We start from the raw sequence: 13,672 nt of genomic DNA on the forward strand, positions 1-13,672 counted from the left end.
TCAATAATGTAAACTCTTGACGATGACAAAGTCGCCAGAACCTCTCCCATTCCATCTCTTCTGATCACCCCGACCCTTATTTCTATTCAAGTCTACTGCGGCATCCCAATTAACTTTAACAAAATCATTTTTCGGGGCTTCCCAACGGAGATCTTGTGAATTTCTCCTTTTGGCTACTTCATTCTTCCGAGAATTTACTTCTTGATAAGCCTCCAGAGACTCCTCAGCACTCCCTACCACATTGATAGTCGAGTTTATCTTGTTCCCATGTACAAAGGCTTTCCGACAAAACCATATTTGTCGTGCAACCACCGCCATTAATTCCATGTCCTCTATGTTTAGGTGTTGAAGAAGCTCCTCCCATATGAGCATAAATTCCTCCTGATTGACACTACTTTTCTGAGTTTTTCTATTGCACCTACTCCATATGTCCTTTGCTACTGGACAGCTCCATAATACATGCCATGTCGTCTCTACCTTAATACCACAAACAGGACATAATGGATCCTCTGTAATCTTCGGATGCTGCAAATTTGATTTTGTTGCTAGAGCATTGTGGCATGCTCGCCACATAAACACCTTCACAACATTGAGAATATTCATCTGCATAACAGCCACGAGGCCCTCAACATGCTTTAAGAAAAATATTATTATTTGTTTATAATATCAAGACCCCAACATGCTTTCTTGAGGCGTTCAACATGCTTTAAAAAAGCAATATTATGTTTTTTATAATATGGAGGCCTTCTGCACAACAGCCACGAGGCCCTCAACAGTCAACATATTTTTTAAAAAATATTATTATTTTTTTATAATATCGTGGCCGTTTATAAAATAAGAACGAAAAAAAATCTGAGAATCCCACATACTTGTCTGTTGTGGTTATTTTGCAGAAATCTAGCCCCTCACAAAAGGTTAAAATGTTCGACTTCTCACATTTCAAAAAGGTTAAAATGGTTATTTTGCAATCTACAAAAATGCTGAAAGACAAAAATAAGCATGTTTAATTTAAGTATAAAGAACAAAGAGCAAGGGCATAATGGTAATTTTAGTCTCAAACAAAAACCCACTTATTAGATAAAGATGTTCTGCAATATTAAAATAAATATTATTTAATTAATATTTAAATATTAAAAAAAGACTCTTCAAAGAAAGAAGAAAATTCTTGCCAATTTCCTTATAATTAATAAACAATCTTAAAAGATGAGAAAAGGCATACGCGTTGGTCAAAGAAAGAAGCTAGAAAATTTTTTGCAACTTGCACATGCACCGCACACTGTAACTTTATAATATTTGAAATAGAAAATTAATTAGGATAAATACTAAATGTGATCCTTCCAAGATCTCGCTGCCTTTTTTCAATTGATTAGGATTTTTTAAAAAGAAAATCCCTCTAGATCGTCGAAAGATAGTGGGAAATGAAAGAAAGCATGGCCCATTGCACTGTAGATAGCGCACGCGTTGGGAATAGAAATATATATGAAGCTATTTTTCATTTTTTATTTTTTAAGATGATTATTTAATAATTTGTAGGACCTAGCTACACTTTTATTTATGTGAATTCATTTTCCATTCCATTTCCATTTATGAAATAATTATTGAATTTATACTTTCACTTATGTAGATTCATTTTTTATTTTTTAAGATGATTATTAAATCTATAGGAGTACTATATGTTAACATATACAATTTTTCAAACACCCGAGATGGACTCTAATAAACTAAGCATTTATTCTCTATGAAAGACATTCATTATATATGAAAAACAATATGGAGCCCTTTTATAAGATGATTGAAGTTTATATATTTTCACACCCTTTAAATGTGGCTGGAATTAATCAATGTTTTTGTAGGTTGATATATAAAGCACTTCCCAATGCTATAACGTTGGTTGAAGTTCTCTTGAAGCATATTATGTTCTTTTGTTTTATTTTGGTGGACATGTATTATGCCTCACATCTCTGCAGCTTGCTGTAGGTTGAATGTAAAGAAAACTTTAATGGACATTTTGGAGGAATACCAAAACTATGGAAGGAAAACTTTATTTATAAGCATAAGCAATTACAAAGGAAGAAACCTATTTGAACTGTACATGAGGTGTTCTAAGTAATTACAATGACTTTAATTACAAGCTGGAAACTAGAGATTGAATACAGAATGCTATCTAACATTAATAACTTGAAGGTTTTCTACTTCAATCTTAGAATGAGAAGTTGGTTTGAATCCAACTTCACTTTCTTTGCACTTTATCTTGGATAAGTGTTCTACAGCTTCACTGCTTCTCCTCATGTCTCGATCTGTAGTAGTAGAATTCTTCTCAGCTTCATCTTCATCAATTACAACAACATCTTTATCAATTGCAGCAGCAGCAGCCTTGTTCTTCACGGCTGCCACTTAACTAACAGGAGGAGCTTCAGCTGCTACAGTAGGACTCCTCACGGCTGCCACTTCACTAGGAGCATGAGCTTCAGCTGCAATATGGTTAACAGAATGCAAATATTTATATGTGCTGAGCAGTGTCTTTTTTTTGTTGTCATATTCCTGTAGTTGTTGAATTTGTAGTTTTTTAGAAGCCACATTACCTTCATTTAAGTAAATACACAGCTAGCTGGATCCCAAGTTGCGATCATCATCATCATCTCCGTCACAACGGCTCATAGATGGTTGAATCCGTTCAATCCTGTAGCATTCATCCTCTTCGGTTAAACATTCTGAATTTTCACTTTCTTCATCAAGTTCATCCTCTTCGATTGAACATTCTAAAATTTCACTTTCTTCATCGAGTTCATCCTCTTTGATTGAACACACTGAATTTTCACTTTCTTCATAGGATTCATCTTCTGTAGATGAACTTCCCAAGAAATAATCACTTCATTCATTGAGCTGTTTCAAAATCATAAGTAAATCTTAAATGGTTCTTTGGTTGTTAATAGAAGATTCTCTCGTATGAATGCATAGAAGGTGGTCAGTGGCGGAGCCACATGGAGGCCAGAGGTGGCCACGGCCCCTACGTGGGATTAAAAAAAAAAAAAAATCTATATAGGCCCCTTCAAACTATTAAGAGAAATATATAAGCGCCCCCTACATGAAATTTTTTAAACTCCTCCATTACTCCTTGGCTTCTCAAATCTCGTGCTTTAGTCTTCTTTTTCCTTTCTTTTTCTCATTTTTCTTCTTTTCCCACCTTCTCCGACAACTTCCTCTTTCTCTTTTTTGTATTTTTGTTTTATTTTTATTTTCTCCTTCCCCACCACTCACTTTGTTTTATATTAGTTACTTTATTTCTTTGTCTCCCACTATCCACTCTCTTTCTTTTGTTTTTTTTTTTTCCCCTCCCTTTCTCAAGCTTCCGGCTTCTTCTCTCTCTTTCTCTTCTCCCTCTCTCTCCCTCAGTGGTTTAGTCCCTCTCAATTTCTCAAATCAAATACTCTCTCAGGTTTCGACTTTATTAAATTAGGGCTTTTGGTATGTAAATTTGATATTAGTTCATTGTCAATGAATTTGATATTAGTTCATTGGAGCTTGATCCTGAATTACGTCATCACATATGAGAATATGATGTTAATCAACGAGGTGCAAAATAACTCAACGCATATCACACTTTTTGAGGTTAGTACTCTAAGTTCAATTCCTAATCTAAGTGGTCTTGTAATTTGAATGTTTGTATTATTAACTATTGTGAATATTGGTTGTTAGAATTTAAACATTTAACTGGAGAATTTTACACAATTCTAAGCTCAATTCATCATTGTATTTAAGTACTAGTGATTAGAAAAAGAAGAAAAAATCGAAAAAAGTACCAGTTCATTACACGGTGCAAAAAAAAAAAAAAAAACTTAAGAAAAAAAGTTTTAGTTTAGCGGCCCCTTCAATATGAAAAGGCTGGCTCCGCCACTGAAGGTTGTGACTCAATATTAACATCTGAAGAAAAGGTGACAAGTAAGAGGAAACCTTCATGCAAAGCGTGAATCTAGAACTACTGATTTTTCCTCTTGATCAGGTTGCATGTCAAATACAAAAAAAGAACCTACTTGACAGTATTTTCTTCTCACTAAAGATGAGAGAATGTTGAAACAAGAAGAGCAAGTTTGACCAGATTTTCAGACGAGAAATCTCACACTAAGCAAGATTTTAGATATCCACCAACATTCTTATCAATCTCCAAAACATATCTGTAAACATGCACAAATATATTTATGCACAAATTCCACTAGACATGCAGCGAGTTTGACCAGATTTTCAGATGATACAATCAAGATACAATAAAGCAAGGGGAACAAACCTGATGAGAAATCTCACACTAAGCGAGATTTTAGATATCCCCCAAGATTCTTATCAAACTCCAAACATATCTATATGTGTACACATGCACAAATATATTTATGCATGTATATGCCTTGAAATTCCCCTAGACATGAAGATGACCCACTCTGCACATGCCTGCATAAGGCAACAAATATATTAAGAGCGTCATGATTAGAAGCTTTCAGATACAATATGATCTGAACCAAGCCCTCATGACTTGGATCTTACCTTCTTTTGAAGGACCTTAAATGCAGGAAGTAAGGCTGCAGCATTTGATGCAATAAGAGAAATCTCATGCCATCTCAACCCTACATTACATTTCCAGCCATCCATTAACATTTAGGTAGTAAACTAAGGACAACAAAGATTAGCTGCTGTTGAGGAACAACTCCAGCAAAGGGATCAAATTGCTGCAACTCTTGAAAGAAAACATACAGAGAAGTCAGAATCGGATGAAGAAATATGCTGATGTTAAGAGAACTGAAAGAAGTTTTAAAGAAGGAGAGTGGGTGTACTTACGTCTACAGCCTTACAGACAGCTTTATGTTGCTCGGAGGAGGAATCTAAAACTTTCCCCTCGATTTTATGGACCATTTCAGGTGGAAAGAAAGGTGGGAACTGTAGCATATCACCTGACCCTTCCAACGGGTTCTCTCATCCACCCTTAATTATTTCATGTTTCACAATTAAAGCTGAAATTGGGGAGATCCATCCTTCCAATCACACATCTACCTCCAGTGGATGGTCAAGGAGTCATCAAACCTGAGCCAGAAGAAATCTTGAACAGACGCTCAAGAAAGATCCACAACTGAGGAGTAATGGAGCTTGCTTACAGTGCGTTGGCAGGGTCAACTCTCAAGAACACTTATCCACACCTTGTGGGCAAGGTAGGAGAGAAGAAGAAAGAATAAAACTGTGTAGAAGAAGTGGAAGAAAGTGGCATTGAGCTGAAAAGCATGGACACGAGGCTTTATTGTAGTGAAAGAAGGTTTGTTAGTCAGTTGAGGAACTGACGCGTGGATTCCAGTTAGGTGCAACTGAAGCAACTTGCATTCAGTTAGAAGGTCAAACACGTGTGGAAATATAAACTGTTTAGTTAGTCGCAACTTGTTTGGGTTTTAATACTCTTTACTGCAGGCCTATTGTATCTGGGTCCAGTGGTATAAAAGCCCACTTCTGTTTTCATTTCCAGCATTCAAGCTTTCCAACAAGAGTTATGTAATAAACTAGCTTAGCAATATAGCAATCCGTTTAGCTAGTGTTTCAGTTGTAGAAGAAGTGTTTACAAACTTAGCTTGAATTTCAGATTCTATACCAATTTTCTCATCATTTTCCACTCTTCCAAATAGTTTTTACTCTTTTGAGAAGTAAATCGTGTATTGCATTCTTTTACTTCTACATTAACAACCATAATTGTAACTATGGCTGTAAACGAGTCGAGATTGGGCGAGGAAGGGTTGCTCAAGCTCGGCTCGTGAAAATAGTTAATGAGCTCAAGCCCGGCTCGAGCTTGTGACAAGTTTGAAATCACTTGCTTGACTCGGCTCGCCAAGAATAATTCCTTGTGCGAGCTCGACTCTTAGGTGAGCCGAGCCCCTTATTGGGTACCTGACTCGCAATGTACAATATATTTTTTTAAAAATTATTAATAAATTAAAATTAATAAAAATAATGGATAAAAGAATTTAAAAATATATTCAGATAACTTATTTTAATCAAATTCTCTAAAACCACATAACAACTTACTACTAGCAAGACAAACATTTATAATTACAACTCCAAAATTTTCCAAAAACAATTACATATCATGATATCAAATATGAAATAGTATTACAAAACAACCTAATGAATATTTGAAATATCATTATGATATATTGATATGCAATTACAAATCAAATTAAAAAAAAAAAAAAGAAAAAAAAAACCTACAATCACTTTACATTTTGCAAATGAAATACTGACCAGTCTAACTAAACAAGTGAATACAACAAATAAAAAGTTCAATTTGCAAATGAAATCTTGAAATCCATAAGACAAGCAAGGGCTGAACAGCAAACATTGGCACTGGTTAGTAGAGCTGCAGAAGGTAATGCTTTCAAGTTCCAAATTCTAGCAAAATGTTGCACCATTTTTTTTCTGAAACCTGTATACATCCACTCTACTTAGAAACCTGTACCAAAAGCAAGCAAAGATTACAGACAAATTCATTAGTGACCAAAGTTTGGAAAAAGGGGTTTTTGAAAGGACAAAGTTTTCCTCCAAACTGAGTTGGAAGAATTTTCTTTAACCTAATCTATAAAAGTGACACGTGTCCCATGAACATGTGAGATGCATATGTTTTTTTAATAACAGGAACAAAGTTGTAATAAATTTTATAAAAAACTCATGTGCATCTCACATGTTATTAAAAAAAGAGACACATGTCACTTTTATAGAGTAGGTTGAAGGAAATTCCTCCAACCCAGTTTGGAGGAAAACTTTGTCCTTTTTGAAATATCATATTTAGTGTCCAGCTAATGTAAAGAAGGATTTATAACTACTATATAGCCCTTGAATTAGTTCACTGGAAACCTTTGCAAAATCATGTCATGCTCTGTGTATCTAAAATATATATATACCAAAGTAAATATATTTCTTACTAGCACTTGCATAAAGTCTCACCTTAAAACAAAGTATTATGACTTGACAAGGATGATGAGGAACAATTCCAAACAAGTATATGACTTGACCCATCCATCATATCATTTTGGGTATATCTTGTGAGCCAATTTAATAGTTCAATCCAAGCCTTATAAGGTCAACCAAGACATATGCTGTGTAGATAAATCATTCACAAGGAAAAAAGGTAGCAGCATCATACCGAAGAAAAGAAAATAAAAAATTTAGATTAATTACTAGCAAGTCATTTACCACAGAATATGATCATTATCAGAAATAATACAGCAAGCATCAAGAAATATAGATTCCTATAAAAGTATAAATGAAAGACAAAAAACACTAACCATGCTCCATCCCTTCCATATTTAGCTTCGAACTCAGCAACTGCATCAACATCATGCTGTGGCGTGTGAGGCTAGCGGAAGGTGAAAATATACATATACACTTTTTATTCATCTACTCTGCTCAGAAACCTGTACCACAAAGCAGGAAAAGATTACAGACAAATTCATTAATGACCAAATTTTTCTCTTGATTAATACTACAAGCACATAAAGGGAAAGAACCCTAGCAAAATCATTGAGGTTACACAAACAAAGTCCTTCACGATCTTCCTGCTTTGATGTTAAACAAGAATCACTAAACACAATCAATAAATCACTTAATAAAATAAACATTTATAGATTTTTTTTTTCTTTGATAAGTAAAGGACTACAAAGAATTATGATTACAAAGTAATGGCAAAGATGATACCTATACCCAGCTTGAACAATGAACGACCATCTGGATTTAAACTGTTGCAATTTCCCTATACGATTGGTATAAAGGAACAAGTTAGAGGGGGCTGCATTCCCAACAATTTGGTTCGATGGCTTCATAGTAGATCCGAGAAAATAGTTCACAGGGATAGATAAGTAAGCAGTACTGTGAAACCCAAGATTTATCAAACCAACAAGGCAGCAATTTGCAAATGAAAGAGAAACAATACATTTTTAAACCAGAATGTAATCAAAACCCAAAAATTTCAAACCAGCAAGGTTGCAACTAGCAAGGCAGGAAGTTTAGTAACTTCAGCATTTTCTCATTAACCTAAATACACACTAAAAAAAAGGTTTAATATATTTTTACTCCCTTGCATTAATTATTCAATGTGAAGAAACTTCATTTGATAAAAATGTCAAGGGAGGTACGATTTAATTACAAAATTTAATTTGCCATATCATTAAAAATGAATTAACCTCAAGTCCCCAACTCCAAGCCTTTATGTCTTCAAAAAAAATATAACACATAAATCAAATGATTGATATAGCAATAACAAATCAAAAAAATTGGCATCTACATATTAATAATTAATCTAATAACTAAAAATCTAAACAATCATTGAATTAACCAAAACCCAAAATTTTCAAAATAGTAAGGCAACAATTCAGCAAGGCAACAAGGCAACAACTTCAGCAACTTAAATTTTTTTTTCTAAATAACCTGAATACACACTAGTACTACAAATTTTCTAAATAACCTGAATACACACTTAAACTAAATAACACATGATTAATATTACATAACAATAACCATCAAAAGTGCAATAACAAATGAAATCCACAAAATATGTTGTTCAAGTTGTTCAAAAGACAATGGTCATATTAAAATATGCAGTTCAACAATCAGCGTAGTAGTCCTATTACTTCAAACCAGCAATCTCCACTTCACATTCCCCCTAATTTTAGACAAATATAGAATTAAAGATAGGTAGTACTCTGTAAATGCAAAAGAAAGCAATAATCATTAATTAGGAAGTCATACATTACCTTAGACAACATAAAAACCTTTGGACCTTTAGTCTTAATGTCTTCAACATTTCAAGAAATGCATGGGTTAGTCTTCTTATTGATGTGGATACTAATTGGTCGAATCAATCGATGGTTAGAGCTATATTTAGGAAGGAAGAAGAAGATATGATTTGCAGCTTAGCTATTTGTCCAAGGCCACAGAATGATCGGTTGGTATGGGCGGGGTCTAAGAATGGTGAGTTTTCCGTTCGAAGTGCTTATCATTTTGCCAAAGGAATGGGGGAAGGTGTCACTAGCAGTAGCTCAAATGTGGAACTGGTTTCAAAAGCGTGGAGAAAAATCTGGAAAATAAGGAGTTCAAGGGTGGTGAAAACTTTTCTATGAAAGAGTTGTAATAATATATTAGCCACAAAGAATAATTTGTTTAAGAGGGGCATTACTCAAGATTCTTTATGTCCTATTTGTGAATTGGAAACTAAGACGGTGGGGCACTGTTTGTGGAGCTGTCCTTCTGCCCAAGATGTATGGTTGGAATGTCCCCCAAGAATTCAGAAGTGTGCATGCGCTGATGATAATTTCTTGAACATTTTGCTTGAGCTGTATAATAAATTGACAGAATATGCACTACAGCTTCTTGTGATTATAGCCAGGTTGATATGGATGTGACGAAATGATGTGGTTTTTGGTGGTGTATTGACGGCTCCATCAACTATTTTCAGAAGAGCACAGAATCAATGGGAGGCTATTAATACAGCGAAGCAAGCAACAAAGGAAATAGCCATTATTCCAAGAGAACCTGTAGTGGAAAAATGGATGCAACCTATAGAAGACTTCATAAAAGTCAATTGGAATGCTGCATTAACTAAAGATGGGAAAAAGGTGGGAATGGCTATATTGGCAAGGGACCATGAAGGGGTTGTTATGGCTGCCTTGTGTAGTTCCATGACAGCCACGCTTGATCCTAGTACAACAGAGGCTCTAGTAGCATGGAAAATGGCTGAATTTTTTTCGAAGTTTGGTTTTAGCAAGGTTGAGGTAGAAGGGGATTCCCTTGAAGTTGTAAATGCTCTTTGTAAATCTGCTGAATGTTGGGGAAGGTATGGGCATTTAGTGGATGATGCTAAATTTATTCTTAATCGCTCTTGTCAGTGGAAGGCTCTACATGTTAAACGCGAAGGAAATGAAGCTGCACATAGGTTGGCTAAATTTGCATTAAACTGTAATGAGGAGGTTATTTGGCGGTTTGAATGTCCTTTGTGCATTCATGCTATTGTAATTGCAGATAAACAGTTATTGGTTTAATATAAGTATTAAGTTTCACTTCAAAAAAAAAAAAAAAACTAAGAAGATAATTTTAATTACGTTTGTTTGGACTTTGGGATAATTTTAATTTCTGCCAACACCTCCCCAAAGAAGCTTCTAGTCTTTTTTTTTTTTTTTTTAATTTCCTCGCCAAAAATCATCTGTTGTATGTTTGTAGTGACAAAAGCATCTTTCTTTTCCTTTTGGGTCTAGCTAAATTATATATTGGCATTGTTAAGGTAATGATTAAGAGCATTCTCAATGTAAGAGCCAAATGCTACTTTTATCTAAAATAGCTTTTCAAATGTTTAAAAGACCTTCTACATTGGATTAGCCAAAAAAAAAATGTAAAATAGATATTTGACTGGAAGAGCTAAAAAAAAAAACTAAATGTAGTAGCACTTTTCAAATGAGCCATTTTATTTTTTATTGTTTCTCTCACATGTTTTCTCTTTTTCCCAAAACGTTTCTCACTTTTAATAATATTTAAATGATATAGATAAAAATATAGCTAATCGGATGTAGAGGCATTTAAAAATTCATTAGCTAAACTAAATAAAAATGAGTTTTGATGAGCCATTTTGCATTAAAATTTGGCTCCTCCATTGTGAATGCTCTAAGTGAATAATTTTATCTTTTTTTATCAGCTTAAGTAGTTAGTATGAGTGGTAATTTAACCAGGTATAAGAGCATGACCACGTGTTGGATCTCACCTATTAAAAGAAGAGTAATATTGTGTTCATAACACCTCAATAATCACATAAAAACTAATTAAGACATGGTCAAATTATAGAACGCCCCTACTATGCAGTCAGACCTTAAAAGTGGTGTTTTGCACCATCCAATCTCCTTGTAACACGTCATCCATTTAAAAAAATGTAAAAAAATGAAATAAGAACACCCACACCAAATCAAAATGAGAAAGATTAAAAATAAAAAAATAAAATCGTATCCAGCTGTGGGTCTCGCCTCAAACCCACACCCCACGATGTGTGGGTCTCACCTCAAACCCTTCTTCATCGCGGCCAAACCCAATCGGAAAACGCAAATCTAGCCTCAAAATTCGTTTCTAATGTCTCAAAATTCGATTCTAATGCTTCAAAACTAGTTTTGGATTAAAAACTAAAAGGGAAAATTACACTCTACCCCTCAAAGTTTGGGGTGATTTTCAATTTGACTTCTAATGTTTCAATTTTTGCAATCCACCCTCCTAAACTTGCCAAACTTTTGCAATTCAGCCATTCCATCAGTCAAAGCCGCTTTGACTGACGGAACAATGATCACTTATGGCCTTTTCGTACCCAAAATACCCCCATGCCTTCAGCCTTCAGACACGCACAAACGCATGCCCTATCATGCACAGCCTATTCATATGGGAATACCTGCAAATCGCCGAAGACTTCCACATCGCTAATGGTGGTGAGGGAAGAGAGGTACCGGTCGGCTCTCAAAGAAGCTTCAGGGAGAATAGCGTACTGCAAGACCTTGTCAGTGAGAAGCATGTCGGAGAGCTCTCTTCGTATCTACTTGCCAACCTTGTACATGATTTTTGGATTTTCTTTTCTTAATTTCTTCAGTTATTTCTCATCGTTTATTTGTTCATTTCCCCTCTTGATTGCTTCAATTCCTATCCAATTTTGGGTATAGACATGCTGTAAATATTTAGACACTCAAATTACAAATATTGTCTTCTTCTTGTTGAGCCCAGTCTGAGGTCTGGACTACAAAGCTGGCTATGGGTATGGATGGGATAGAGAGAATTGGATATGGGATTTTCGTGTTGGCAATGAAGGGTGGAGGCATAGTGAGTAAGCATGATGAGTCTGCCATTGACAAGGACAAGGCTGGTGTACGTGGTTGCAAAAGCCATTTCCACACAGAGAGAGAGAGAGAAAATGTCTAACCGTGCGTGTTTGGAAGGGATGGGGGCATTTTAGGGATAAAAAGGCCATAAGTGATCACGTGTGTTGCGCGTGATCATTGTTTCGTCAGTCAAAGTGGCTTTCACTGACAGAATGGCCAAATTGCAAAAGTTTGGCAAGTTTGGAGGGTGAATTGCAAAAATTGAAACATTAGAGGTCGAATTGAAAATGGCCTCAAACTTTGGGGGGTAAATTGTAATTGTCCCAAACTAAAACATTAACCTTTAGAAATTTTTTCAAACTAAAGCCGGAGAATATTGTCACTCACGGTGCCAGAGACAGACCCAGCCAGAGCCGCAAGACCCACAGCATGGGTCTGGCATGGGTCTTGCCAGACCCACGGCGAGACCCACGACCAGATCCCTTCACCAGCGCTATTTTAGTGGCTGGGAAGACCCATTAGAAAAAACCCATCGGAAAAAAACCAAAAAAAAAAAAACTGATCAGAAATGATTTTGAACTCAAATGATCAGAAAAGACCAAACCCATCAAAAAAAAAAAAAAACCAAAGAAAAACGAGAGAAAAGTTACCCACGACTATTTCTTATTTTTCTGCCAGACCCACGCCATTTCTTCTCTCTTTTCTTCCTTCTCCTTCTTTCTCTCTTTCTTTCTTTCTCTTTTTTTTTTTTCATCCGGTGTATTTGGTTGTAAGTTAAGTTTGTGGACTTAGCTTAGGTGGCAGTAGTTGATTGGGGGCTGCAAAAGTGGGGTTTTGCAGCCGAGGTGTGATATAGCCACAACTTAAACCCAATTTTGGCCCAACTTCTAGACCAAATTGCTCTTTCTCTCTCTAGTTTAAGGCTCTCTCAACTCCACATGCCCTAAAAAAAAAAAAAAAAACTTAAGAGAAAAGTTGGGCCAAAGTTGGGTTTAAGTTGTGCCTTTATCATTTTTCTTTGCAGCCCGACCACATAGTAGGTTTTTCCCAAATAGGTGTAATACAGCCACAACTTAAACCCAACTTTGGCCGAACTTCTAGACTAAATTTCTCTCTCTCTCTCTCTCTCTCTCTCTCTAGTTTAAGGCTCTCTCTCTCTCTCTCCTCCACAGACAGTTTTTTTTTAAAAAAAAAACTTAAGAGAAAAGTTGGGTTTAAGTTGTGCCTTTATCATCTTCCTTTCCGAAATTATAACATCTTACTAATCAACAATATTTGGGGGAGTCGAAATCCAAATTTTTTTTATTAAAATCTTATTGTCATTTCTAATTAACCATCCACATCCAACCAAAAATCAATCTTCATAGATATTTGCTTTTGAGGAGGATAGTCGCCCGCCAATCATTTTCTGAGAACCAATAATTTAGGACTGATCAATATTTCAAATCCCAGTAGTTTACCCAACAGAAATCTTGACATGACCTTAATTAATTATCTAATGATATTGGCAGAGAAAAAGAGAGTGACAGCTTGACTTCAACGAGTGGGAGTTGTTTTTGAGTGTTATTTCTTAGGGTTAAATACTAAATACTCCCCTGGGGTTTCGTCGCTTTATTTTTCACCCTTTAGGGTTTGATTTTTATCACAGGAGGTTCTTGTGGTTTTGATAATAGACCAAATTAGTCATTCTGTCAGTTGACCGTTAGTTGACTTAACGAATGTCCACGTGGACCAATCAAATGTTGACACGTGGCACCTACTTAAATTTTTTTTAAATTAAAAAAAAAATGTATTTTTTTTTTAAAAAAAAAAAG

The 13,672-nt window shown here is 35.3% G+C and overlaps 1 protein-coding gene, 1 long non-coding RNA gene and 1 pseudogene across 2 annotated transcripts; 1 reads left to right on the forward strand and 2 right to left on the reverse strand.

Annotated features, from left to right (window-relative positions):
- LOC132162892 (uncharacterized) lies at positions 1-603 on the reverse strand. Its single transcript, XM_059573112.1, has one exon. The coding sequence runs from the start codon at positions 601-603 to the stop codon at positions 1-3; it is 603 nt and encodes a 200-aa protein (XP_059429095.1).
- Positions 604-2,026: 1,423 nt separating this feature from the next.
- Positions 2,027-5,213, reverse strand: LOC132164514 (uncharacterized). The gene is made up of 5 exons (XR_009438387.1): positions 4,825-5,213; positions 4,534-4,715; positions 4,283-4,440; positions 2,583-2,883; positions 2,027-2,471 (listed from the first exon to the last, which is right to left on the reverse strand). It is a non-coding gene; the product is annotated as an uncharacterized LOC132164514 (long non-coding RNA).
- Positions 5,214-11,468: 6,255 nt separating this feature from the next.
- Positions 11,469-13,672, forward strand: part of LOC132162894 (TMV resistance protein N-like) — an 11,077-nt pseudogene continuing 8,873 nt past the window's right edge.

This window comes from Corylus avellana, chromosome ca10 (assembly GCF_901000735.1).
Source record: "Corylus avellana chromosome ca10, CavTom2PMs-1.0".
In the NCBI taxonomy this organism is placed as follows: Eukaryota; Viridiplantae; Streptophyta; class Magnoliopsida; order Fagales; family Betulaceae; genus Corylus; species Corylus avellana.